The sequence below is a fragment of the Podarcis filfolensis genome (assembly GCF_964270895.1).
Source record: "Podarcis filfolensis genome assembly, chromosome: 7".
Classification (NCBI taxonomy): domain Eukaryota; kingdom Metazoa; phylum Chordata; class Lepidosauria; order Squamata; family Lacertidae; genus Podarcis; species Podarcis filfolensis.
Genome location: NC_139603.1, coordinates 50,567,913 through 50,595,798, shown reverse-complemented (window position 1 = coordinate 50,595,798; position 27,886 = coordinate 50,567,913). Strand labels below are relative to the sequence as shown.

At 41.6% G+C, this 27,886-nt stretch overlaps 1 protein-coding gene and 2 long non-coding RNA genes across 7 annotated transcripts in view; 2 read left to right on the top strand and 1 right to left on the bottom strand.

Moving 5' to 3' along the window:
• NOL4 (nucleolar protein 4) overlaps positions 1–2,196 on the top strand; it is a 115,519-nt gene extending 113,323 nt beyond the window's left edge. For all 4 annotated transcript variants that reach the window (XM_083622987.1, XM_083622986.1, XM_083622989.1 and 1 more), the window contains one exon: positions 244–2,196. In XM_083622987.1, coding sequence (XP_083479113.1) covers positions 244–437 — 194 coding nt within the window. In that variant the 3' untranslated portion in view covers positions 438–2,196. The remainder of the gene's footprint in view (positions 1–243) is intronic.
• Positions 2,197–3,972: 1,776 nt separating this feature from the next.
• On the bottom strand, positions 3,973–9,000 carry LOC310766673. The gene is made up of 3 exons (XR_014550340.1): positions 8,738–9,000; positions 4,751–4,838; positions 3,973–4,005 (listed from the first exon to the last, which is right to left on the bottom strand). It is a non-coding gene; the product is annotated as an uncharacterized lncRNA (long non-coding RNA).
• A 97-nt stretch (positions 9,001–9,097) lies between these two features.
• LOC310766676 overlaps positions 9,098–27,886 on the top strand; it is a 31,884-nt gene continuing 13,095 nt past the window's right edge. Inside the window, exons 1-2 of one of the 2 annotated variants that reach the window (XR_014550344.1) lie at positions 9,098–9,503; positions 13,519–13,646. This is a non-coding gene — a long non-coding RNA (uncharacterized lncRNA). The remainder of the gene's footprint in view (positions 9,504–13,518; positions 13,647–27,886) is intronic. The other variant, XR_014550345.1, reaches the window with a different exon arrangement.

The following is a 27,886-nucleotide window of genomic DNA, read 5'->3' as shown; positions in this document are numbered from 1 at the left end:
AAGACAAACAAATTTATTATGGAATAAGTTAGCACAATAAATGCGCCAATCAAGCAGTCACTAATTTTAACCTTCAGTCCTTTGTCAAATTGTCTCTTAGTACGCATGTACACAACTGCACCATAAACCATGTTTGTCCGTTTTTGCTTGTACATTTGGCCTCTTATTGAGATGTGTCTAGCAAGCAGCAAGTCACGATTAGGATCGCCTGATGTTTCACCAGCTTCCGTTTGTCAATTGCAGGTCCAACTGATCTCAGTATGAAAAGACAGTTAGCAACCACTTCTGGATCTTCCAGCAGTAGCAGCTCCAGACCTCAGCTGAGTCCAACTGAAATTAATGCAGTACGGCAACTGGTTGCAGGATACCGAGAATCAGCTGCATTTTTATTGCGTTCTGCAGATGAACTGGAAAACCTTATTTTGCAGCAGAACTGAGACATCAGCATCCTGCTGACCTAGTTTTATCACAGAATTTCCACTAATGACATTTTGATCTCCCAGAGCAGATCTTTCAATTACTGCACAGTCTTGTTGACGAGTTGATTACCATAATGCCACATTGTTCTTGATGTTCTTGGTGTGTTAGGGTTCTTCAAGTGAACTTGGACCTCTGATATCTCTGAGGTATTTTTAATATATCCAGCCTATTGCTTTATGTTTGTTTGTTTTTGTGTATCAGCATCAACAGCAAAAAGTGGCTAGAAATGCTAAACTTGTTCTAACACGGATGGAAGTAGAAGATGCTGGGGGTTCAAAATTGGTCCAAAATCCAAGTGCAATATTAGTGGAATGTGCTATTGACTCAGTGGACTCAAAGCTGCATTATATGGCAAAATGTTGCCAAAAGCCCTGTTGTTAACAGGATGCAATTGCAATGAAAAGGATCTTGTATTTTAAAGAAAATGTAATTTTTATAGAAAAAAAACAAGACAAAAATGTTGGTTCTCATTCTAAATTGATCATTTTTACTTTGGTAAATTTTTCACTGATTTTTCAAATAATGTTTTGAGGAGTTATTGTTAAGTCCTCTTCTCTGAAATCTCTGTCCCCCTCTCCAATCCACATCTGTTCCACAGCGAGTACCTTTTTGTGCTGGGCAGCCCGTTCCCTGGTGGATCCCAATATACATAAATATCTCTGGAGTGACTTCCAAAGGAAGTAGACATTTCCTGAACTTAAACCATTTTTGCCTCCATTTCATAATGAGTTGCAGCTTTATTAGCAATTAATAAAGATGTGAGGGTTGTTTTTAAAAAGACATATCATTTTTTAAAAAATTTCTTCTTTAAAAGTGGTTTCCTACAAGCTAGCTCACTTAACTCCAGGATTGCTGCTGCTGCTGTCTTGTACAAGTCCTTCTAGTAGTGAATGGATGTAGATGATTGAATGTGAAGAGGTTGCAAGTGACAATCGGAAAATTTGCACTCTTGTGTGTATTTATTTCTTTATTTCTTTTTAAATGAATACATAACTGAAAAGGGCCATTGACACTTCTGATGTGATTTTATAATGTTAACACTGAACTAAAAACTGTACAAAAATTGTAAAGGGTGCAGCTGCCACTTAAGCAAAGTCCCCTTCTCCTGATTTCCCCAACCCCTAATTTCTTATTTTATGATGTCAAATACACATCAATTGTGTTTTTGTTGTGCGCTAAGGAAAGCTTATTTTTTATGTATTTAGAGAGAAGTATTTTAGTTCTTGCTTATTGTAATATCTGTTCTGATGTTTAGTTTTTGTTAAATAACAAGTTCCTTGTGCATTCCTGAATTTGCCTTATTTTGTGTACAATTTTTATGTAATTTGGTTTTTGACAATGAGTTTAAGGCATCAGTGATATTTTCTATCTACTTGTTACATATAGTTTTTCAAGTAATGACTGTGATTGTGACAAAGTAATGTGCACTTTTTCTTGTAACTGTGGACATTGCTATGCTTTTTTCCCTTTAGTGTTTCTAGAATTACTGTTGCTTACAGTTATGTTTTAAAAAAACAACTTTTGTGATACTGTTGGTGAATATCAATGTGAAAAAGCCTATTGAAATGAGTGTTTTGGAGATATCTAAATACACAAATCTTTCTTTTAAGTTGTGGACTTTGAGTTCACAAATTTAAATGAAATTTTTTAAAAAAGAGGGCTGGGAAAAATTCCTCTGTTTTTGTTTGGGTAAATAAACAAACATCTGTGTTTCAATACAGGCCTGTGCAACAATGTTTTAGCATACTGAAAAGTTAATATTTTCTGAACACTGTTGTCTTCTAAAACAGGAAGCTGCAGTTTAAAATCCAATTTAGACGAGAAGTTGGAGAAAATCGCTAAAGAAATATGTGTCTGAGTGGGTAAAGTGGTTAGTTAAGTACTATTTAGAGGCATGTTTGGCATAAATCTTGCAGCCAATCTTGCCTACATTTTAGCTGAGGTCAAGACCACTCAATCTGGCTATTTTGAGTTCCCCTTCTATATGCCAAGAGCGTGGTGTAAGGAGTTTTGCTGCAATATGCATTTATAACACACTCCCAGCATCCTGGTCCCTGCTGGCTGTTCCCTTACCACGTTAGGAATGCAGCAATATTTTGGCCATTCACGGTAAACTGAAACTTTCCTGAGCTTTGTCTACAAACATAGGTAAAGGTAAAGGACCCCTGACAGTTAAGTCCAGTCGCGGACAACTCTGGGGTTGTGGCGCTCATCTCGCTTTACTGGCCAAGGGAGCCGACCTTTGTCCGCAGACAGTTTTTCCAGGTCATGTGGCCAGCATGACAAAGCCGCTTCTGGTGAACCAGAGCAGCACACAGAAACGCCATTTACCTTCTCACCGGAGCAGTACCTATTTATCTACTTGCACTTGAGGTGCTTTCGAACTGCTAGGTTGGCAAGAGCAGGGACTGAGCAACGGGAGCTCACCCCGTCGCGGGGATTTGAACTGCCGACCTTCTGATCAACAAGTCCTAGGCTCTGTGGTTTAGACCACAGCGACACCTGCATCCCAGTCTACAAACATACAGCAGCAAAATTCTCTCCTGCGACAGTGACCACTTGCAAACACAAGACCCTGAGAAAGAGCGGATTGGTGAGTACATTTGGTGAGCAGAGGAAGGCCTCTGCCAGTCGTGAGCAGAACAATTATCATAAATCAGAAAGGTAAACTAACTTATCAAAAAGCACACTGCCACTGGTAGCCGCATCACAAATGATAAATCCACATTATTTGGCCTCCTTATGTAAAATATATTGTCCCCTATTCTACATTTGCAGCAGTCAAGTTACATTCTCTAACTCAGCCATATAACCCAGAATAGAAAATCAGTAGGAAGCAATTCTATGCTTTGGGATGAGCCAACCCCTGCAGAAGTACGGTAGCTACACACACCAGAGACGTATAAGCATAAGGCTCAATGAGAACCTCTTCTGTCTCAAGCTTGCTTTCTGCCATGTGTGCACTAACCATTGTTTGCAACAAGAAGCCCACTTTCTTCTCCAGGTGACTGGCCTGCAAAGTGCTTATGCCTCTAAGTTACCGGTGTATAAAAAAGAGTGCTATGGAGGGAGGACAAGTGCTGTTGTGCTCAGGTTCTATTTGCCAGCTTCCCATAGGTATCTGACTAGACACAGAGAGAAAAGGATGCTGGGCAAGATGAGCCTTTGGCTTCCACCACTAGGGCTCTTCTAACAAGAGGCAAAGGGGAGCACTGAGGCTAATGCAGATCTTCCCCTGTGTGTACAGCTTACCCCTTGCATTATTATTGACATCATATTATTTTCTCTTTACAGTATCATAAGATAATAAAGGTATGTGTCTCAGCTGGGAAATAGTGTGTTTTTTATAATTCAGAATACAATGGTTTGACATAAAATGGTGCCATGCCCTTCAATGAAGAATAGCAAATCTAATCAAATTTTGTCTCTACCCATTTCTGCGGTAGTGTCGTCAACTGCTCCTGTGTGTGCCTTTAATAGCTATGTGACAAGAAGAAATTCGGCAGCTGATGTTTTTTCTCCAATCTGCAGATGCAATGGAGAGGGAGGAGCTTGATTTGATGAATGTCCCTATGTGATATTAAACTACTTAGAATGTTCTACCCCAGTTTCAGTTTTTAAAAATGAATACCTTGCCTCGACATGCAACTATAAAACGTCTATCTTTTTTATCTGCAGTAGCAATCTTACAATGAAGAGCAAGGTCGTGCAACCCACAGTACACAATGTTTGATATTATAGAGTATAGCTTCTGTTTATTTTCCTCTCTCGTGCTTGCTGTACAATGGACATGTTCTGTATCGTCATGTGAGCCATTATGCCATCTACTTTGTGAGTGCTCTCTTGCACTTTCATAGAAGTCTTTGTGCTTGGTACAGACTTTGGTAATGTGTGTGCCCTGTGCCCCTCAAACCACTGGCTGCAGAAACAAAATGCAATAATGATGTACTGGTCTTTCCAAAGCAGCACAGCATGTTAGCCAAGGAAAATATTTTATAAGTCGTGCATGGTGAAATGCTCTTGGGCCCATACTATTGTGCCTGAAATCATAAATTTCTGTGTAGGTCCAGTATTGTGCCAGCCCCTCAAATTTAACACACTGATAAGAGTATTTGCTCTTGATAATGTAGTTCTCTATATCCAGCTTTTCCTGTCATCCAAGTTGTACTGTCCCTGTAACTGCCTCAGTAATTTCAATTAAGATGTTTTTATGCCCTGACTCTGGACATTTTTGTGTTTTTTTGAGGCAGACACATTAGGTGCTACTTACACAACGTCTGATGAAGCAGCATCTCCAGAATGTGTCCAGGTCTCAGTTGCTGTCTTCTGCTTTTTGAAATAGTTGCTGATATCCATACCTAAACAAACAGAAATGGTTCTGCTCCTCTGCTTTCTCTCTAGCAATTCGATATAAAAAACTCTCATGCCTTTCTTTCAGCCTTCAATGAATCAAAACTGGAGGACTAAATTTCTGTTTCCCAAGAAGCAGATCAGCAATTTCACATCTGAGTTCTTGCTTCTGTTCCTCATACTGCCTTCCTGAGAAAGTTAGTCCAGGCACAGGAATCTACTGTGCAGTGAAGACAAATGCAAATACAGAAATTCTGGCTCTCTGCAATCTTTGAGTGTGTGTGTGTGTGTGTGCGCGTGCGCGTGCGCGTGTGTGTGTAATGTCTGACTGGCTGGAACAATCTTTGTTCTATTATACTTTCATTGGATACTTCTAGATGTTTATTTAAAGTTATGTTCTGTCCATTTCCAAAGGTCAGTCATATGCCAACTATACTGCAAGAAATCTCTGGCCAGTTATTCCACTGTCTACTGAAGTCAAATAAAGCACCATTTTGTGAAGTTCTACATGATTAGTTCTGTGTAACCAATGTCTTTTCAGCAGCTCCTGGCATATGTGGTGTACTGTAGCTTTCTTAACTGGTGACAGCCTGAGGTCCTGTACCCTAGGTGACCAATTAAGTCCCACCCAGAGGCACTTAATGAGGTGGAGAGACTTGTTAGTGTCAAGAGAAGGTAAAAACTGAAGAGGCATGTGAAGGAAAAGTTTTGGGAGAAACAGACTGGCTTCTTCTGCCTTTGCCAAGGGGAAAAATGAATGGAAGGAAGATTTTTAAAAATTCTACAAAGACCAATGCTCTCCACATGATTAAAGGGCAGTGGTGCTGCAATGCTTGTCCTGCTCTCAATATTGTGTAGCTCCACCTAGCTCCACCTTCGGCACTAATGAATTAAGCATGGACATCTGCAGGGAAGGAATCCTAGCAATCTGTGTATAGGCTCCCCACAGCCCCCACATACAGACATTCATGTCTAATATTTGGGCATCACTGGAGGGGCCAATCAATGTGACCCTAAAAGGTGCGGTCAGTGGCATAATCCCACTCCCGCTTGATCATGCAGAACCCCTTCAAATGCATAAAGGGTCTTAAGGGCTGGGTCAGATGTTGTTTACTTCATGATGAAGAATCTCTAACTCTTGGTTCCTCCAGCCAATTTTGGGTAGCTGGAGCTTTCCTTCCCCATGTCCCGGTCAGAGACCTAGTGGAAGCAAATAAATCACCCCACCAGATGCTTTCCTTTTTATCTTTCTGGTGGTGGAAGCTGCTCATCCCCCTTTCAGTTGCAGACTTTGAGAAGGATGAGCAAGTTCTGCTATGTGTATGGCTGAAAGCCACCTGGCATAAATAAAAAGGCATGCATGCCTCTCTTAATTCTGTTGTGAGACTCCAGGAAACCCACTTTCTGCACAGTGTTAATAAACTGATTATGTGATACCTTCTCTGGAATCTGGTGCCAGTATGACATTTCCCCTTGGCAAATGTGGGCAGTCACTCGAAAACATTTCATTGAGTGACAGGTGTGTGGGTAGGCCTGAATTGTCTCAAGTACCATGGCACTGAGTTTTAACAGTGACAGAAGTTATGTGACTATCTGAATGTTCTTTCTTAATCTTTCAACACTGCTTCTCATATCCAGGATTCTCATAGACATGGAGGACAAGGCTGTCAATTGCTGCCAGTGATGATGGCTATGCACGCCCTCAATTGTCGGAGGTGGTGTGTCTCTGAATGCCAGTTGCCAACGAATACAAGTAAGGAAAGTACTATTACATTCATGTTATCTGGCTGGCATCTGGCTGGCCACTGTGTGAACAGGATGCTGGACTAGATAGGGTAGTTAGTCCACCCCCACCCTGCACTCAGCTCTCATCTGTGGCTCCTAGAAGTTGTCAGCATGCATCAGTGGCCACACTCAGGAAACGGCTTTGACTGGTGGACTAAAACCAGGTGAGGGGGGCCGATGGGTCTCAAGCCTTCAGTGTGTTTGGGACTTCCCCTACATGCAAAGACAGGCTCTGGCAGATTGAGCAGATGAGGCAAATAGTGGGTCCTGTTGGCGATCGACCCCCTCGGGAAAGGCTGACTCCTCTTCCCAGGCACTGGGCCCTCTCTCCGGTGGTCTGCCTCTGGCTGGTCTTCACTCAGTCCAGAGAGACCAGTGATAAGCGACACCTCCCTTTTGAGAGATGCACACTCACTTTCCCCTTGCATCTCAGCAGAAGAAAGAAACAGTCTGAAAGTAGTCTAGCATTCTACTTTATTCACAGACTGTACACTGTACACGGAGCTAGTACAAAACATGTCTGCTCTCTCAGCAGACTCCGTACAACTCACTGCTTCCCCCTTTGCAGCAAAAACAGGAAGGTCTCAAGTTACACTGAGAACACAACCCTGGGAACAGCGTAGGACATCCTGTCTCACGCTCAGTAACATCAGAAACATCACATGATGTAAACAATATGCTGCTAGCACGCAGTTGGTGAGTACTCATATCCCAACAGGTCCAAGGCTCAAGAAGCACAAGCTGTAGAGGGAAATGAGGGGCAGATGGGGCTCATCAACCTGGGAAGGAGAAGGAATATTGATCCTAAACCTCCACTGCCTTGCAGCTAAATTCATTTGTGAAAAAGGCTTCAGGAATAAATCTTGAGAAAAAATACATACCTGCTGCCTTGTGGGACAACTTTGGGAGAAGAGATGACTAAGGAGCAAACTTTACACAAAGCCAAAGTGGAGCCCCTAAGATGGTTAGATGGCATCTTGTACGCCTCCTTCCAGCAACTCCTGAAGCCAAGCTGGTGCCAAATATATTGCTCTGCTCTCTTTTGGATCACATTAGTGAAGCTGGGGTAGGTGGGGGAGGTCTTCTGGTCTGGGTAGCCCAGGATTTTCATACATGCTGCTCAGGCTTGTGCCCCAGAGAGGTCACTTCAGTGCTACTAATGCAGCAAAAACAATGTGGGAGGCGGCAGTTATAAGTTGCTGGCCTCTGCAGCCACAGCAGGTGCTGTGATTCTCCAGTGGTTTGACTTCGCCCCCAGAGGCACACTCCAGTTTCTCAAGATAGACACATGCCAACAAAAGAACCTTTCCCAAGCAGTGAAAAGTTTTAGAGGTGTAGCATTTACTCAGGTTTCCTTTGAATTGAAGAGTCTCAGAAGACTTCCAGTGGACTGGAATATTTGAGCATATTTACAGTGTATAAGTTGAATATAAGTAGAGACAGACAGACTATTGAAACACTCAAAGCAAAGCAAATCCCATACAAAAGAATAGGATTAGCTTAATGAAAATGACTCACACAACGCAACATAAGCAATGATTATATGTGTAACTGAATTACTGGGGTTTCTGAGTATTATTTTATCTAAAGATGGCAGTTCTGGTAAACAGAATGAGCCAAACTAGTCCACCAAGAATTGGCTTGCTAGGGGTAATTTATGAAAAAGAAAGCTACTGAAAGAACCGTAAGTGCAAATTAATCTAGAGCAAAGGCAAATGCAGAAACAGACTCATTTGAAGCAAGATTTTCTCCTATTCCTTCTTCTCCTGTAAATGTGGGGTGACAGGTGCCCAAAGACCCAAATTTGCAGATAAGTATACCAAGTTTTCTCATATCATTTGTATATCACAAAAATAGCACAATAAAATATTCTTGTTTATAAAACCCAATAAAATAAAGTAATATAAAAAGACCCAACTTTGCACATCTAAAGGAAATCTATCTTACAAAAGCTGACCTAAACTTTTTCTTCCTGTTGGCGAACGGGAAGAAAAAGAAATATTCTCAGCTGCAGAGGAAGGTGGCCTCTCTTTTATAAAATCATAGGGTTGTGGTACCACTTTCAGTATTCATACTAATCATCTATATTAGAGTTTCAGAGCAAAAGCCAGTATTAACTTACATGACATGTGCTCTTGGCCTTGCTCTGTTGAGCTGGTTCAAAGAAACATTCAATCAGATTCCATCACATTTCAAGTTTAAAGACACAATCGGATTTTGGCTTCAAAACTTGACATCAGATAGCAAAATGTTGATTTTCAAATGACAGGTTTGGCAAGACTTCATTTTAAAATTAAAATTACTTTTGACTTGACAGGCAGCTAAGAAAGATAGAGCTAAGGCCAATTTCATTTTATGCTTTGATCAACTTTCTCATAACTTTCTCCTGAGTTTCAGGAGTGTTGCTATGGAGATGACACCTTGTGACATCACAGTTGCATCATAATAAGCAAGATGGTGCTGAGCACCTACCTGTCTTTAGCACAATTTCATTGAAAGCAGTGAGGCCAGTGTCCAAGACCTGGAGAAGAGTGGTGATTTGGGGCACCTGAGGCCAGAGAGATGCTAACCAAGAGGCTGTGCATAGAACAGATACTGAAATAAGACTAACAATCTTTGATCCATGAAAATGACAAGACAGCATGAATGATCTGAGCAGAACTTGAATCAAAATCACATGGTAAGAGCCTTGATCTTCCTTCCTCTTTGTCTTTGATGCCAAATGCATGCAACAGTGTGGCTTGCTTTAGCCAAACAAGAATCATAGAACTGTAGAATTGCAAGGGACTCCAAGGTCAACTGGTTCAACCTCCTGCAATTTAGGAATCACAGTTAAAGTATTCCTCACAGTTGGCTATCCAACCTCTATTTAAAATTCTCCAATGAAGGTGAGTCCACCATCTTCTGAGGTATTCCGTTCCACTGCCAAACAGCTCTTCCTGTCAAAAAGTTATTTCTGGTGTTTAGTGGTAATCTCCTTCCTTGTAATTTGAATCCATTGGTTAGGGTACCACCCTCTGGAGCAGCAGAAATCAGCCCTTTAGATACCTGAATATGGCTATCATATCACCTCTTTTCCAGGCTAAATAGACCCAACTCCCTCAACCATTCCTCGTAAGGCTGTTTTCAGACTGTTGATCATCTGGGTCACCCTCCTCTGTCCATGTTCCAGCTTGTTGATATACTTAAACTGCTGTGCCCAGAACTGGACACAGTATTCCAGGTGGGGTCTGACCAAGGCAGAATAGAGCAGTACCATTACTTCCCTTGATTTGAGCACTATGCTTCTGTTGACTCACATTAAGCTTGTGATCTACTGAGACCCTTAGATCCTTTTTATATGTACTGCTGACAAGCCAGATGTCCCCTATGCTATGTGACCTGTTGCAAACATGACCTGCACATATATATATTTGAAGTGAGCAACTTGTCTTTAGACTTCCATCACATGAACAAACATGGAAGATTGTGGGCATGTGGGACTAGTTCTGTGGTATTATTGCCGTTACAATAATACAGTTCTGCCTAAATGTGTAAAAGGTGAAACTGTCCTTGAAAAACCATAATACAGACTTGAAATTGTCACTTTTTTAGAGCTTTTCAGTACATTCGCAACAGATCTGGGATTTGAGGTTCAGCTCAAACTTGATCAAATTTCAGTCTGTAATGTCTGAGGAAGGGGCAATTTTTTTTTGCAAAGATGCCACTTCCTTTCAGGGTCTGCCTGCTAGCAATGGGTGGGACCAGAGCCAAAAGTAGGTCAGTTCACCTCTTTCTGACACCCTCTTGTCTTTCTCTCTTGCTTCCAGCAAGAGCAAGCTGTCAGCAGAGGAGCAGATTGCTCTTGGCAGAGGTCCTCATCTGCTCCTGATGCTAGGACTGTGTTCTACCAAAACTATAGCCCATTTTAGAAGCCCCAGAGGAACATTGCAACTGCTAACTACCAGCAGCCTCTCCTTTCATTTTAACTTCTTGCAGGACTTGCTGTCAGACATGCTGATATTCTCTGATGGCTAGTTTTTACACCTGCCAGTGATGGCTTTTTTGGTTTCATTTTGTTTTTTGCTGTACATCTACAAATAAACATATAGCAGAGTGGAACTGACGTTTCCTTCTGAAACATCACACATTTCAATCAACCATGAGAATACAAACCTCCAAGAAAAGTTTCAGATTTGACCTCCTCAGCGCTGAAAGGCCCATTTTCTTTGATTGTCCAATTTCCATCCTTCCTACAGAGAGTTTCTCTCACAATTAGAAGTAGAGCTTCCTTCCTCCTAAAATGAAATGCCCATGCTGAAATGTATGAAGTGAAAATGACAGCCTAAGTTTGCCAAGTCGCTCAACAGAGAGCGGACGCATTTCATGCCATTCCTGAAGCTGAAAGTTGTACATCTCTTTTGTAGCTAGGGTGGCAGAAGGAGGGTATGAAACATTTACATAGAAAGGTGATTTTGGTCACAGTGCCAAAGATCATTTTAGCTGTGTAAATTGTGCATTGGAAGCACTGGCTCTTTACCTCACGTTTTCTTGCCTAGATATTTCAAAAGGAACCCTTTTGCATTTTTTCCTTAGAGCTCTGCAAAACATAATTTGCACTGGATCATATGAACTTTGATGGTAAATATATATTGGACTGCTTGCTGCTCTGTGCAGAACTCAGAGACACACCCTTTTATCTGTGAAACAGGTCACGTTTGTTGCCTGGGCAGCCCAGGGCATGCATACACATCGCCCAGGCTTGCATCCTGGGGAGGCTACTTTGGAGCTGCTAACACAGCATTTCAGTTTAGCCCATTGAGGCACACTCCATTGTCTCTTGAGACAGACAGATGCCAATGACAAGGTCAAGTGGTGTGACTGTAAGAAGACTAAATCCTCAGTAGTGTATAATTAATGTCACAGAACTAGAAAAAGCAGGAAGCAAAAAGGATCTCATGGGTCATCATACCTAAGTCCCCAACCCCTGGAACCAGGAATCATTGTCAGAGGATAACCAAGCTCATCTCCAGTGATAGGCGGCATTGTACATACACCCAGAATTGAAGTTTCCTACATCAAGGACTGAATTCATGGATTAAATGCTCTTAGACAACTCATTGCAAACGAAAACCGTTCCTAAAATATAACTCTCCAGACTTTATATTTTGCATGTTTGAATACTCCTGCTGTCTCACAAACAAAAGTCAGTTTTGTGGGGATCTTCCAGAAAAGGGCCTTTTCCATTCCAGTGCCCATCAGGTGGAATGCTCTCTGTACTGAGATTAGGCTGGCACCCCAGGTGAAGTGTTTCTACCATAAAATTAAAATGTATCCGTTTACCTAAGCTTTCTAAAGTCTGCTAGCGCTGGTTCCTATTGTCTTTGGTTACTGTGATATTATTACTAAGCTCTGTTGAAATATGCTGTGTGGGAACCTCTTTGGTATTTTCTGGAAAATTCAGAGTGGTATAAAAGTGCTTTTAATACGAAATAATAAATACATGCAAGAAATCAATTCCCCTCTTGGAAAATCCATAGGTCATTGAGTTTATTTATATACATTCACCATCTCTTTACGTGATTTCGGGTTTTAAAAGTGGTCTTTCATTGAAGGAGACAGAAAGAGATTGTTCCAATTTGCATGAGCATACTTGTTTTGTAACTAAGCTCATAGATTTGAAATCTCCCAATGTCAAATACCAAAAATCTGAACCTCTACAATCTGTTGTCAGGAGCGAGTCAGCAGTAAATCACGCGGAGTAGGTAAAGTTAACTCTTTATTCGAAAAAATAGGATCTGTAAAGGAGTGCCAGACCTAATGAAGAATAGCCCTTGTAGGCAGTTATGGAGACTGAAGGCCCCCATAAGTTCCCTGCATAAGTTCCCTCCTCTCTCAGGGTTTTCCCAAGCAATCTGAGACTGCGTCTGTGTGCCTGTCTCTGCTCCTCCCGCTTCATGCCTCTCTGGGTCCTTGGAGACGAGGGAGGAGAGGAGCTTGTTGCAGCAGGAGGGGGAGACACCCGTGCTTCCTTGCCAGCCTAACTCCTATCTACTTCTTGGCCACCCTCATCCCACTCTCTTGCTTCTGCTTCTGGACTTCTCTCTGTCACAGATTCTCCTTTCCCACCAAACCTCTTCAGCTTCCAACACCTCCTCCTCCCAATCTTCTTCCTCTGACAACTCATCATCGTCCCACCACCAATCCCCGGGCTCTGAGCCTTCTTCCCTTGGGGGTTCCCCAGCTAGTTCCTCCCACCATTTCCTCTGCATCCAACCAGTCCATGACATCTGTTGATGGACTGCAAATTGCTTTGGGGGCATCTGGCTTTAAATTTGTGGTGCTAGACTCATAGTCTTTGCTGGATTTCAGATTCTGGGGAATACCGGTAACTATCACTACACTGAGCTAAAATAAGCCACCCAAATAACAGTGGCTGAATATATTCAGGAGGCAGCAGTTGTGTCACATTACTACATCCAAAGATTGTGCAAACAGCAACAGTATACATAATGAATATCTGCATCAAATGTTGAAATCAAATGTGTCTTGCTGGAATGAATGGCAAGCAAAGACATTTTCTATAATTGGTGGGGTAAAAACAGTCTGGTATGTTTAAGTAGCATATGTCACAAAATTATCTTCTGCTCTTATCAGCTACTTCTCCATGGTAAAGGTAAAGGACCCCTGGATGGTTAAGCCCAGTCAAAGGCAACTATGGGGTTGCAATGTTCATCTATCTTTTCAGGCCAAGGGAGCCGGCATTTGTCTGCAGACAGCTTTCCAGGTCATGTAGCCAGCATGACTAAACTGCTTCTGGATCAACTGGACACGGTGACGGAAACCAGAGCGCACAGAAACACTGTTTACTTTCCTACCACAGCGGTACCTATTTATCTAATTGCACTGCTTTTGAACTGGTAGGTTGGCAGGAGCTGGGACAGAGCAACGGGAGCTCACCCCGTTGCAGGGATTCGAACCACAAACCTTCTGATCAGCAAGCCCAAGAAGCTCAGTGGTTCAGACCACAGTGCCACCCATGTCTCCCAAAGGTAGGGCTCATCCGGGTTTTGAACCTGAGACCTCTCGTACCCTAAGCGAGAATCATACCCTTAGAACAACGAGCCATGCAACTCATCCAGCATCAGAGCCGGGCTGGGATTGAGGAGCTGTAGCCAAATACACTTTAATGTGCTCCATTTCTTCTTAGCTGGTGGGTGTCCCCCTTGAGAACAATTATCTGGCAGAGTGCAGAGCAGCCTTTAGGCTGTTATAAACATTTATGGAGACAGTAAAGAGCCAGGTATGGCACTCTAACTGTTCCAATGCTGTTGCGAATTATATCAGCATATAATTTGGGTTTGTATTTAATGAAGTTTTTCAGTGACACACATAGATTTCTGTCTCATAGTAAGCTTTGTATATTTTATAGCAGTAATTTACAAGTGGTGGTTTGAGTTCCTACTGTGGGTGATGTGGAGTGATAATGAATAGGAGTCAAAGTTTCCCTTGGTGTTGCCCACAGGAATAAATCAAGGTTTTCAGAGCAACTACATTCTCTCTGTCAGGCTTTTCCTCCTTAATAGAAAGTGCTTTGTCTCTGAATCTGTTGGGCAAGCCCCCAGACTGCCAGGAGACAAAGCACAATGAGTCTTTAGGCTAATGGTATCAATCTTAACACAGTTCATATTTGTTTGATTATTTATGAAATTTATTACCCACTTTTCACTACCGAAGTGAGATACTATGTCACTAAAATACAATCACATTATCAATACAGTGGTACCTTGGGTTAAGTACTTAATTCGTTCCGGAGGTCCGTTCTTAACCTGAAACTGTTCTTAACCTGAAGCACCACTCTAGCTAATGGGGTCTCCAGCTGCTGCTGCGCCGCCGGAGCACGATTTCTGTTTTCATCCTGAAGCAAAGTTCTTAACCCGAGGTACTATTTCTGGGTTAGCGGAGTCTGTAACCTGAAGCGCCTGTAACCTGAAGCGTATGTAACCCGAGGTACCACTGTAAAACATATCAGCATAAATAAAGTCAGAATATGCATTCAGCAATGTGGTGACCAAAGGCCTGTGTGAATAGTTAAGACTTCAGCTGTTAGCTCCAATTCTTTTGAGCTTTTGGTGACATCTGTATCTGTGAGTGGGGGGAATTGCATAATCTGTGTGCCTATCTGAAGTTTTTAATCAGGTTTTCTAGTCTGATCAAAGAAGCTACAAAGCAGCTATTTGGTAAGGATGTGTAAAATGAAATGCATGAAATCACAAATCCCTGAAGAGCTGATCAGCAGAAGTCCAGCTCATTTGCTGGAATGTAAGTGATCTTCCTCTGATTTAGGCCGAGGAATCATGCACACAGCTTTGATTTGCTTTCATGGGTGTATAACCTTAAACTGGATTTATCAGGGTTGATCTGGATGATCAGTGAATGTCTACTCCAACTATACTAACAGCCTTTGCAAAATAGTCCCAATAATCCCCAATGAGAAACCAAAGTGGGCATAGGCTGTGTGAGGCAGAGCTGCGAAGGCACTCTCCTGACACTGGTGCCACCTCAGCTTTCCTCAGATGGAGCTGAGGTGGCAGGCAGGATAGAGGCAAGGTCAAGGATGTGTGGGTGCACTGTGGTGGCTCTGCTGGTGCACCCACACAGACACGACACTGATACCCCACTTCCCCATCCAGGTAAGCTGCAGCCACATCAGTGTGGGGAGAGTAGCTCCACAGATCCACCCCAACTCATGGATTCCTACTACTTTCATATATAATTAAGGAAGGTGATAGCCTTTCAGTGGAGAGAATAACTGTAATAAATAAATAGCTGTATTGCTATTTACACAATCTTTTAAAAAGTGAAATGCAAAGCAAAAGGTTCACAAGTGGGGGGGTAGTCTTATTGTTGTTATCCCTTTTTAAGGCTAGATGAGTGTTATGAATTACTTTTTTTAATGTTCAAGGCTCTTTATGTACATCATTTCAGAAATAAGTGCTACAACTCAATGCCACAATTTACCTCATAATGCAGATGAGCAGCTGGGGCTAAGAGACTATGTCTTAAAATGTGAGCATTTGAATAACTATGAAGCAGTAAGAAACAATATCTGGTCTGCAAATGTTTTTTTTTGGGGGGGGGCGGATAAATTGATCTTAGTAGAACAAAAATTAAGAAAATGGCTGAGAGCCTTAAGTCTAGCTGCTGCCAGACTTAGAGATGGTGTAAACTGGTGTCGTTCCACCCCAGTTAATGGTGTTTGGCTGGCTCAAACTAGCTGAACATCTGTCTTCATCACAGTGAAATGGCAAAGTGTACAATTACCATGGGATTTCAAAAACATTCTCCTCTCACACCTGTTGAAAAATAAGGAAACCCTTCACTGCATATCTTATCTTTTGAAACTTTTGACATGACAGCCAGTGAACTCACAAAGCTGTCAGCTAAACCCACAAATGGTTTAACGGCAGGTACATAACAGTCCGTTAACTGAGGTTTGTCTGGGATGCTGGCAGGTGTTTACATGAGATTTTGGCCTTCTTGTCATAACATACAGGACAGCCGGCACCTGGCAACCTCCTCCTGAACATATTATTTAATTGCTCTGAGCCAGCAGCTGCTAACCTTGCTAAGTAAACAACAGCTTCTGCACCTGCTTGAACAAACCCTGACCTCACTCTCTACCAAACAGGTGACAGCCAGGTAACTCTGCTTCCCTGCCCTAGCACACAATGGCCTCAGGGATTAGTAGGAGTCTATCAGCATTGATTTGTCCTTTCTCTGCTATGATTTCCCCTGCCTCTCTCTTGAGAGAAGCCTATTCAGGCAAGAGAAGTGAAAACATCACTAATTAGAATTCTGCATTATGGCCAATTCCACCTGCTATTACACACACACACACACACACACACACACACACACACACACACACGAAGGCTGAAATGGTAATAAGGACAGAAACAGTATTTAGCTGCAAATCTTCATGAGGATCCTTGCTTATTTTTAGTTATCACTATTATCATTTATATCCCCCCTGTTTCTTCAAGGAGCTCAAAGTGGCATACGTTGTCCGTCCCCCCTTTTAATCCCCACGACAACCTTGTGAGGTAGACTGGGCTAAGAGGCAGTGACTGGTCACCCAGGGAGGTTAATGGCTGAATGGAGATTGAAACCCTGGTCTCTCAGCTCCTAGTCTGGGCCACTACACCACACAGGCTCACAGTGTAGAAATTAGAAATGTTGCCAGAAAGGTATTACAGTGGTACCTTGGGTTGCATACGCTTCAGGTTACATACGCTTCAGGTTACAGACTCCGCTAACCCAGAAATATTACCTCGGGTTAAGAACTTTGCTTCAGGATGAGAACAGAAATCGTGCTCCGGTGGCACGGCAGCAGCAGGAGGCCCCGTTAGCTAAAGTGGTGCTTCAGGTTAAGTACAGTTTCAGGTTAAGAACAGACCTCCGGAATGAATTAAGTACTTAACCCGAGGTACCACTGTATTACATAAAAGCAAAGCAAGCGAAAGCCTTGGATTTTAGACAACATAAATTAATTCGGCACTGAAGTCAACAAAACAAGAAACACTCACATGCATCAGATTAAGATCTGCTCCCAAAAACCTGCTGCTTCAGCACTGCATTGAGAACCACCTTGTGAAATTTCAGAGCCACATAAAGGCATCTGAGCTTTGCTGACAATAAAACTGTGATTCCTTCAGAATATTAGAAATGTCAGATTAAGCCCACGTTGCCCAGTGCCTGAAAACTGATCCTTCAAAGGGTGCAAAAATCTGCAGTAGATGCAATAAGAAAAAGGTTATCTGCTAGACAGATACATGCTAATCCCTGCTTGCTAGCTCCTGGTTGAATGATATATAAAACAATCTTGTAACATTAAGCATTACAGAAAACGTAGGAGCTATATTATTTGAAATATTATTGCTTTACTAATGCACCGCCCTATTCCTTCTTATAGTTTGTTTAATCCTTAGCAACTCTATATGTAACGGGAGACAAGTGTTAAATATTCTGAGTAAGACATAACTATAAAAACACAATCCAATACTCTGGTGGATATTATTTGTTCTTTATCATGGAGTATGTTAAACAAGTGGGAGAGTGATCTAGCTAGTGGCAATATATGGTTAGAAGCAGGTCGTGAGCAGTGCTATTTTCCTTTTTTAAAAAAGGTGCTGGAACTCAACACCTCCCTTGTTCTCTTGGTGCTCACCTGAGAGGTGCCGGAACTGAGTTCCTGTGAGTTCCCTCTGTGTATAACTGAAATAACAGTATATTCTTCTCCAACTCACTCCTGCTATCCCTTTCCTCCCCTTCTGTTGTTTCTGTGGGCTAAACCATCCTCACATAACCAGCATGCTTGAATCTTATTAATGCATGAAGGGGTTAATGCCATAGAGTAAGCTGTTCTACTAGGCTTAGCCTATGTCACTTCCCCTCAACTTGGGAGAAAATGGGCAATCAAGCAGCTGTTCCCTCAGTCCACAGGTGTGAGGATTCCTGAGCTGCTCCCTCCAGCCACATAGCCTTAACCTGCCTCTTTTGTTTCAGACAAGAATGGAGTCTGAAACTAGCATTTTCCTATACCAATAGTTTAGGAACTTTTACCAGTCTGCAACCACACAACATTTTACTGTCTGCGCATCTTTTCTGACTGCTGTATGGAAGAGCACCTGAACCTGACCTCTGAAGCGTTTGTAAGTAAGCCATTTTTATAACTTACCCAACCTGTGGCCTATCTGTGTGCCCCCCAGTTGGAAACTTTGGAAAGAGATTCTAAAGTGGGATACTTTGGAATTTACTGGAAAAGGCATTTTTTAAAGCCAATTTTTCCATGCCTTTGTTTGTTGCATGTTTTGCTATGTTAAATCTCCGCTAAGATTCTCTCACTAAAGAGCGAAAAACCTGGAGTAAAGAGTAAAACCTGGATCTTCACTTCCAGGAATTTTTCCAACAGGTTACCATGTTGAATTTTCAACTGCAACCTGTTTAAGATGGAAACTGTTAAGTACTTCCTCTCTAAGTAGCAAGCCCACAAGTCCTCTGGCTAGCAGGCCACATGAGAAGAACAAGAGAAAATGATTTCACTTTGGGATGCAAAGCCTGAGTGGGAGGTTAGATATGCTGCTCTGCAAAAAAGCCCAACTGATTCTCATCGAGAGAACCAGTAATCAGGACATTGTTTCAGTCAATTTATTTGTGCTGCTCTTAGAAGTCAAAGATAGCTCTAGTTTGCATCTAGTTTTCATTTATGCTGTGATACACCTTGGGTCCTACACTGGGAGAAAGGTTGGATAGCAAATAAATAATGAATCTGCTGAGTCCTGTTGTTTCTCACGTACAAAAGGAACCTGTGCTCTTGGAACATGCGCATTGGTATAATTATCAGTGTAAACATAGTAAGCAACTTAGTATTATTATAGTGTTGCACGCCACCTTAGCCTACAATGGAAGAGCTCACAGCATTAACACCCAAACAGAAATCAGGCATGATTATCTTTCTGGCATCCCAGCCTGCAGCTTTTCTTCTAACTTCTAGCTTACACACCTCAACTCTGGCCTTTGTCTTTATAACTACCAATAGGTTGAGAGAGGGGTTGCTGCCCATTAGCCCTCTGGCATTGAGTCACTTATTTTGGTACTTTAGCAACCCATATTTAGGCCATTACTTCACCAGGAAGCTAGCCTGGCTATGCCAAGATTTGAATCCGTGCTGGATTCAGGAATTAGAAGGGAGCTCAGGCATGCAGTCTACCACCCCATCCCCCTACAAAGCATAATAATAGAAACAAGAAAAGCAGAACTGAAAAACCTTTTTTTAACTGTTGGGAAAGGGAATAGAATTGCAGCAGGAAATCAGTAGTAATATCAGCCAGAAAATCATTATAGAAATATAAAATGGATCACCAATTCAGAAAAGAGAAGAAAAAAAAGCGATAAAGTGAAATTTAAGAGGCCTGTTTCAAGACAGCCAAGGAAAATTAAATGATAATTGTAAGAGATATGAAGAAAGACAGTAAAATTATACAACTTTCTGCATGTCACTGCTCACATAATTTTCCTCTCCAGTAAAGATGTGAAGCCCTTCCTTGCTATCTAACCTATGACTCAAAGACCTCCCTATAGGTGCATATTGCAGACCATTTGTGTCTGTTTCAGTCTGTGAATCATAATAAACTTTAATGAATATGGATCCATGCAGAAGTTCTAGATAGGAGAAATGGAAGTGGGGCCCTGCAGTTAGCCAATTGAGATTTGTATTGTGGCTGTCTGGTGTGCCTAACCTTCCAAACTTCCATGGGCTTCTCCAGTTCAGCTGAATCACTCAAGTAGAAGGAACAGTTTTGAGAAGCCATGCAGGCTGTTGTGCTTTTCTAGAAGATTGCATCCTCTTTAGCCACATAGCCGCATTAGCCTCAACACAAGGCCTGCTGTGTGATATCCTGTCCTTACAAATTGGATGGGTTCCTTTGCTGAAGACAGGGCATAGTCACTGGTGGAGGAAGAGGTGTGCAGAGGGAGTGCACAGCTCCTGGCAGGGTGCCATCGCGGCTGCCCCCCACCCACACTGGGTGCCCCGCCCCTGCAGGCAGCGCACCACGCCCCCAGGATGCATGCCAGCCCCCCCGCCTGCTCTCCACCCCCCGGTGCCGGAGCATGAAACTCTGCCACTGGGCATAGTTTTACAGCTGGAGGAAAGCCATACTTGAGATCTGTACACTAGCAATTGTGAATGCATTTAAATCCAGTTGCTTTTTAAAAAATAAAGTAAGAATTAAAAGTTACATTATCCAGAAGACAGCCAACAGAGCAATATTCCCATTTTTGCTTCAAAGAGAGAATCAAACCACCTGAAATTCCTTCTGGATTTTCTTTTTTAATATCCTCCTCATCACTTAGCACACTGAGTTGAAATCTTCATGCTTTCAGCTAGATATTTGAATAGATCCTTTTATATTGATATTCATGCTCTCAACACTAGAAACAATCCAGTCAATAATACCAGGCCATATTGATTAGTTATTTCTATGGCAAAATACGAATGTCAAGCCTCAATTGATTAACATTCAAACAAGCATAAAGATAATTTAAATTAATGTGTTTGAGACAGCACACATGCTATTATTAGTGCCACACAGGGCATTCCCAGTGGATAAAAAGTAGAACAAAGTTGATACATTAGATGAGATTAATCAATAAAAGTTTTAAATGTGCACTTATGATCAAAACTGGTGCAGAGTATAAACGTTTTAAGCGCAGCAAACTACTCTGCTCTCTTTTCCTATAATAGCATAGATTATCTGTTCCTGTTACAATATAATGAACTTTCACATGCAATAACATTCAGACTAGGCAGTGGGTCAGAAAGAATATTTAGCTACAACTTGTTATGCTAAAAAAGACCCCTAATGTAACATTTCGTTTTCCAGGCTATTTGACAGGATACCCTGTCATTCTTAGGCTATTTCCCCTTCCATTCCTCTAACTCCATTAATTTTATAGCTTGGATAATGGTAAAATCAGATGTGTTTGCAATTATAATACAGAATTCATTCTTTGGTGTTTTAAATCTACATATTTTCTCAAAGGAGGATTAAAGATTGAGGCAGTAGTCTTGAAAGAGCTAAAATGAGCCAATATTCCTCTAGTTAGGGCTAACTCAGATGCCTTTTACAGCTTGGAAAGACAAAGTCAGCATATTGCCTTGGGAATTCCTGCCAGAAACGGCAGAAATTGTGGGGTGGGAGGAGGATGCCCTATTACACCCAATTCAATTTTTCCCTTAATTTCCATCTTAGGCAGCTTCAATCCTCTAAGCCTGGTATGAATTTTAAATTATTCATTAATTATTGGCTAACTTGACACATAAAAGTGGTTCCCCAGAAGATTAGTGTCTGATCTTTATTTCAAGTTGGAAATTATACAGTGATTTCAAAGTCACCAAGCTTTTCTGTCAGTGTATATACATTATTCAAGATATAAAATGCTATTCTAATTCAATATTAGCCTACTTAACTGAGAGCCAGATTGGATGTGATGAGGGCAGCCATGTTTGTTTATTCACATGCCTACTTCATTCGTATATGGAGTGATTAATTTTTATATCATGGGTGAACAGAACATATTCCACACATACTCCTTATCTCCCCAGTTTGTTATTTCAGACATTTCCCTCAGAGCTGGGTTGCTGGAAAAATGCCTGGGGGTGATGGAGTGTAGGGAAGTAAAATGGAAAGCTCCCCACCATCCACAAAATCCTTTTCAAGTAAAAATGTGATCTTCTGTTCTTTCTCCTCTCACTCTATACGTGAACAAGACAACCATGGGAACAAAAAAACACCCTCCTCACATATAATTTGGCCCTTAGAAAGTGTATTTTTATATTGGCAAACAGCTGGTTCAGAACCTAACATCCATTCTAGCTAACAGGGAATATTTCAGGGTAGACAAAAGAACAGCTATTTATGAAAAAAAGAAATAGTACTGTTGGAACCCAGCCGGCTTGGTTTTCAAATATACTGGAAACCTGCCTCATATTAAAAGACCAGAACAACACTGAACTGACTTCACTGTTGCCCAGCAAAGGCCAGGTGTGTCTCCTTCTGATGGGAGAGAAATAACACTTTTTCCAGTGGAATCACAGAACTGGGGGACATGCCACATGCCACTCTAGTTATCTCCCGCTTGGACTACTGCAATGCGGTCTACGTGGGGCTACCTTTGAAGGTGACTCGGAAACTGCAATTAATCCAGAATGCGGCAGCTAGACTAGTGATTGGGAGTGGCTGCTGGGACCATATAACACTGGTCCTGAGAGATCTGCATTAGCTCCCAGTACGTTTCCGAGTACAATTCAAAGCGTTGGTGCTGACCTTTAAAGCCCTGAACTGCCTCGGTCCAGTATACCTGAAGGAGTGGTTCCACCCCCATTGTTCAGCCCAGACACTGAGGTCCAGTGCCGAGGGCCTTCTGGCAGTTCCCTAACTGCAAGAAGTGAGGTTACAGGGAACCAGGCAAAGGGCATTCTTGGTAGTGGTGTCTACTGTGGATCGCCCTCCCATCAGATGTCAAGGAAATAAGCAACTATCCTACTTTTAAAAGACATCTGAAGGCAGCCCTGTTTAGGGCAGTTTTTAATGTTTAATGCTGTATTGTGTTTTTAATATTCGATTGGGAGCCGCCCAGAGTGGCTGGGGAAACCCAGACAGATGGCCAATGTATGTATGTATGTACTATGTATGTATGTATGTATGTGTAGCACCCTGCTTGTGGTTAACGCTTAGCTGGAATGAAATATTCATCGCAGCAATAGAGAAATTAAAATAATAATTTATTTGTCAGACAAATAAATGAGAGACACAGTGGTATATGGTTACCAAAGCTCTGCCCACTCCAGCCCTGATGGTCAGCACTTATATTTCCTCAGCCCAGCCCCCTTGCTCCTCCTTTGGCTGCCTCTGTCCAATCAGCCTGGTTGAAATTCCTATTGGCTGTTTGCTAGAACCAATCATAAAAGATACACCCATTTCCTATTACCTTTTATGGGAGACAAAGAGCTATATTTCCTTCTATCTATAAATGGCAAACAAGTAGCCATATATCTTACATTTGCCTCAACAAGGCACCTTAATTTTGCCCTTATTACCCTATTGCTCTATTGCCCTATTCACTCCAAAACAGATGGCTAAAACAGATGCTCATTCTGTCTTATATTTTGTCTTAAAACAGAGATCTTGGGTTCACATTCTCACACACCATCAATGAAATAAGAATCTAACATAATAATCTAACATTTCTTACTTTCTAAATCCTTTGCATAATTACATTTAAGCCAATATATTTCATACATAACATATATAGATTTTTAGAAGCAAAGGCCTTTTCAAAGTAAAAAGGAACTTAGTAAAAACACTTTCCAAAAGCAACTCCTTAAATTTACACCCCCCCTTTCAAGCCAGCTGCTGTTTCTATTAGCTCTTGCCCTTTAACCTTAGGAAAATGTGGCTAAAGTCTCTAATGGGAGACACATGGTATTATATTTTGTTAAACAATAAATCCTACTATTTACCAACTCTTAATTAGTGCTTTTGCAGCTTGATTGTATTCTGTTAATATGTAGGGTCAATAACCTTTTGCTCCCAGCCTGTAATTCCCTTTTACAACTTTGAGAATTTTGGCTCCTGCTATAAATCAGGGGGGCCCTTGTCCAGGAGGATAAACATCTGCCAAAGTCTTTTAGCCAGCTGGTCTTCTGCCTGGCATAAAAACACACAAGCATCTGCAAATATATTTTTTAAGCTCATTTTAAAATACAAGTCTTGATCAGATGCCTCATATGTATGTATGTATAAATACTACTACTACTACTACTACTACTACTACTACTACTACTAAAATGGCCTAGTTAACCTTTCCTACCAGGGCAGGGATTACAGAAAACATTGCAAGCAGCATGTAAGAGGGGCCAGTGAGACGTCTTCAGCTATGGCCCACAAAGACATAAGCTGTTGCCTCATTATGTTTAGAGAACTCGTAAGACACAAGATTTGTGTGCGAAGCTAAAGTGGTAGTAATAAAACTAGGATTATACCTCAGTCTGTTTGGACTTAAACAAATGCCATTAGTCTCACTTTATTATTTCATTCTTGGCCTCAAAACCATCCCACTGCATCCCTATTCTTCTTCAAAGCTCCACCCTACATGTAAAAACATGTAGATGGACTAGGGAATCATTTCCTGAGCTTGTTGCCACACAGCCACAACAATTAATCTTGCACTTGCTATTTGAAAAAAAGGGGAGGGGAGTATTCTCTATTCTTAAACTGCATAGCTGACCATAATGTAAACACTGGAAAAACAGAAACTTAAATTTAGAACACTTCCTCTTTTTTTGAATAATTTGCATTATAATTTTCAAATATATATTTCCACATTCATATCTTTCATTATAGCAATACAGTGGTACCTTGGGTTAAGAACTTAATTCATTCTGGAGGTCCGTTCTTAACCTGAAACCGTTCTTAACCTGAGATACCACTTTAGCTAATCAGGCCTCCCGCTGCCACCGTGCCGCCGCTGTGCGATTTCTGTTCTCATCCTGAAGCAAAGTTCTTAACCTGGGTTAGCGGAGTCTGTAACCTGAAGCATCTGTAGCCTGAGTTACCACTGTACATTCAACCACTTCCCTCCTTCCACTTCCCTCTTTCAATTTCCCCATAATTCCTGTGTATTCTTATATGTCCATCTAATTCCATTTCTCCTTTTATTCTACCTCATTAATATATATTATACTGTTGACTTTACCTTAGTCCTGCCAACGTAAATTTAGAACCCTTCCTGGTTGGGATGCTCTATCTGGTACAAAATGCTGTGGCTAGACAGCTGATGGGGACAGACTATCCTCAGCACAAAAGCTTGCATTGGCTGCCCATAAGTTACCTTAGCAACTTGAGTCCAGGATATTTTTAGGACTGCCGGATCCCTTATTTCCCTCCCCAATCAATGAGATATTTGCGGGAGTCTCTGTTGGTGGTCCCCCATGGATCAGATGCACAATGCATAGCTAATGGGAGCTGGGCATTCACTGTTGTAGACCTAGGTCTGTGCAACTTCTTCTCAAGAGTAAACAGGTGCCCTCCTTGCTGAACTTCAGATGCATGTCTAAAGGAGTATCCACACTTTCCTTTTGCCCCCCTCTTTCCAGGTACAAGTCTGTGCTTTAAAGCTCCATGTCTGAAGGTGCTTTTCTTTTTCTTCTTTCTTTTGCTCTGGAGTTCTCCCTAAGAAAACCTGCTCTTTAGCACTCAGTTGCACAAACATCAATTCAGGTTTTCCGTGGATTACTGTTTGCTCAGATTCAGCTTTAAAGAGGAGATTTTCACAGGGAAAGCTCTGGAGAGAGAGAAAAGAGGGTGAGGCACTTGGAAATATAGAGCTTTAAAGCACAGATCATGCCTGGAATGCATGGAAGTGTATGGATAAGCCCTAAGACTCGTTCCAGCAGACATTTTAAGACAGTGCTACATTTTATAATAGTTTTTATTCTGTCATTTTTGTTGCTGTTTTGATGTACAATGCTTAGAAATGTGAATGATTAAGCAGTATATAAATGTCTTAAACAAACAAACACTGGCTGAATAATAATGTTAGTATAATAATAAAATGGACAAATTTTAATTAACTTTCATGTAGGCAAACAAAATTATTTTCTTACAAGCTGATCCATTTTTGTTAATGGAGCAGAGACCACCATGCTATAGCAATGGATAACAATGTACACAGTCCAAGCAGTTAAGCACTTTTAAGTTGAATTGATTTTAAAATGGGAGAGTTATTCAACCCCATGTTTGTTTACTCAGAACTGAGTCCCATTATGTTCAATGAGGCTTACATATGATTGCTGCTTGAACATATGCTTAAACCCTCCCAGTGATTTTAGTAGGACTGAAGTGATAAGATTTTCAACCTCTCATTGTATTTAGGTTATTTTGCTATTGGAGCAGAAATGGAACTTTATCATTTCTAGTGATGTGACCTATCAGCTTTGTGAGCTTGTTGATATTTTAGGAGAATATGATCCTACCCTGATTTTCTGGATACCTTGGTTTTTATGTGTTCATCTGTACCAGATGTTATTGGACTACAGCTCCCTCTATCCCTGTTGCATAATTGGCTGGGGCTAAAGAGAATTTGGGTGTCCAACAACAACTGGAGGACCATAAGTTCCTCACTCCCGAATTTATGTGCTTGCTTTTCTATTATCTATAAATATGCAAAACAATAAAAAGGCTGCTATTTGAGAGGTCAGTGTTGCCCTATCCCACGTAGCAGTGGGTTTTGCCTTTGGAGTAGCCAGTTCCTACTAAAGTAGATCTCAAGGCCACTGCTGCAGTCCACTTTCCTTCATTTGAGTGAGGCTGCCTTAAGCAGAGTAGCCCACAATTTGCTCCTCTTCCTCCTATGATCTCCGCTGGTTGGTCAATTCAAATAAACGTGGGCCCTTCCCCTTGTCACTGAGGGATTGTTGCTTTCTAGGATTCCTCTGAAAGCTTCCATTCATCTAATAATTGCACAGAAGGGAGAATTTCACGTGTGGCTTTTCCCATCATCACATTGCAAAGCTGAGGAAAATGGCACCTGACTTCTATGTAGTTTTTAAATTAGCCTCTCAGGGTTTGGGCCTGGTAATCCTTGGCAATCCTACCTGGACACTAAAGAAGCAATATGTGTTCCATTCTGAGAGAGGAGGATATTATCTATAAATTTGTAACTAGCAGGATCAAGTATTTCCAATATCTTCAAAACAATTGGAATCATAGAATCATAGAGTTGGAAGAGACCACAAGGGCCATCGAGTCCAACCCCCTGCCAAGCAGGAAACACCATCAGAGCACTCCTGACATATGGTTGTCAAGCCTCTGCTTAAAGACCTCCAAAGAAGGAGACTCCACCACACTCCTTGGCAGCAAATTCCACTGTCGAACAGCTCTTACTGTCAGGAAGTTCTTCCTAATGTTTAGGTGGAATCTTCTTTCTTGTAGTTTGGATCCATTGCTCCGTGTCCACTTCAGTGAATGCAATTCTCCTGATGCCATGAGGGGAAGGTGACAGCATGTCCAACCTATATTGTGACATCTGCACTGGCTGCCAAATACAGTGGTACCTTGGGTTACAAACACTTCAGGTTACAGACTCCGCTAACCCGGAAGTAGTACCTTGGGTTAAGAACTTTACCTCAGGATGAGAACAGAAATTGCGCAGCGGCAGCGGGAGGCCCCATTAGCTAAAGTGGTACCTCAGGTTAAGTACAGTTTCAGATGTTAGAACGGTCCTCTGGAACGAATTAAGTTTGTAACCAGAGGTACTACTATAGTTTCTAAGCACAATTCAGTGTGCTGGCTATAATATTCCTTGTAGCCTGGGACATGTAAGTAAATCCAACTCCTCCTCTTATATGAGCTTCCCTGCATATTAAGATGTGCTTGTTTAGAAGAATTAAAAGAGAGCGAGAGAAGAGCCTTCTCCGTGATAGCCCCAAGGCTTAGAAATGCCTTTTCAGAAGTTCTTCATTGTTTGTTTCTATAGGCCTCTGGAAATTAAATCAATGCTTTAATTGACACTGGCTGTGTCTTATTAATAACTTTTAGGAGTTGGTTTTAGTGTTGCTTGACACTTTCTGCAAACCATTTGTTTTAAAGATTGTTTGTAGCACATATGTGAAGGTATGTGAATTAATTCTGGGGCGAAACCTTCAGGCTTCAATGTCTTCCTCAAA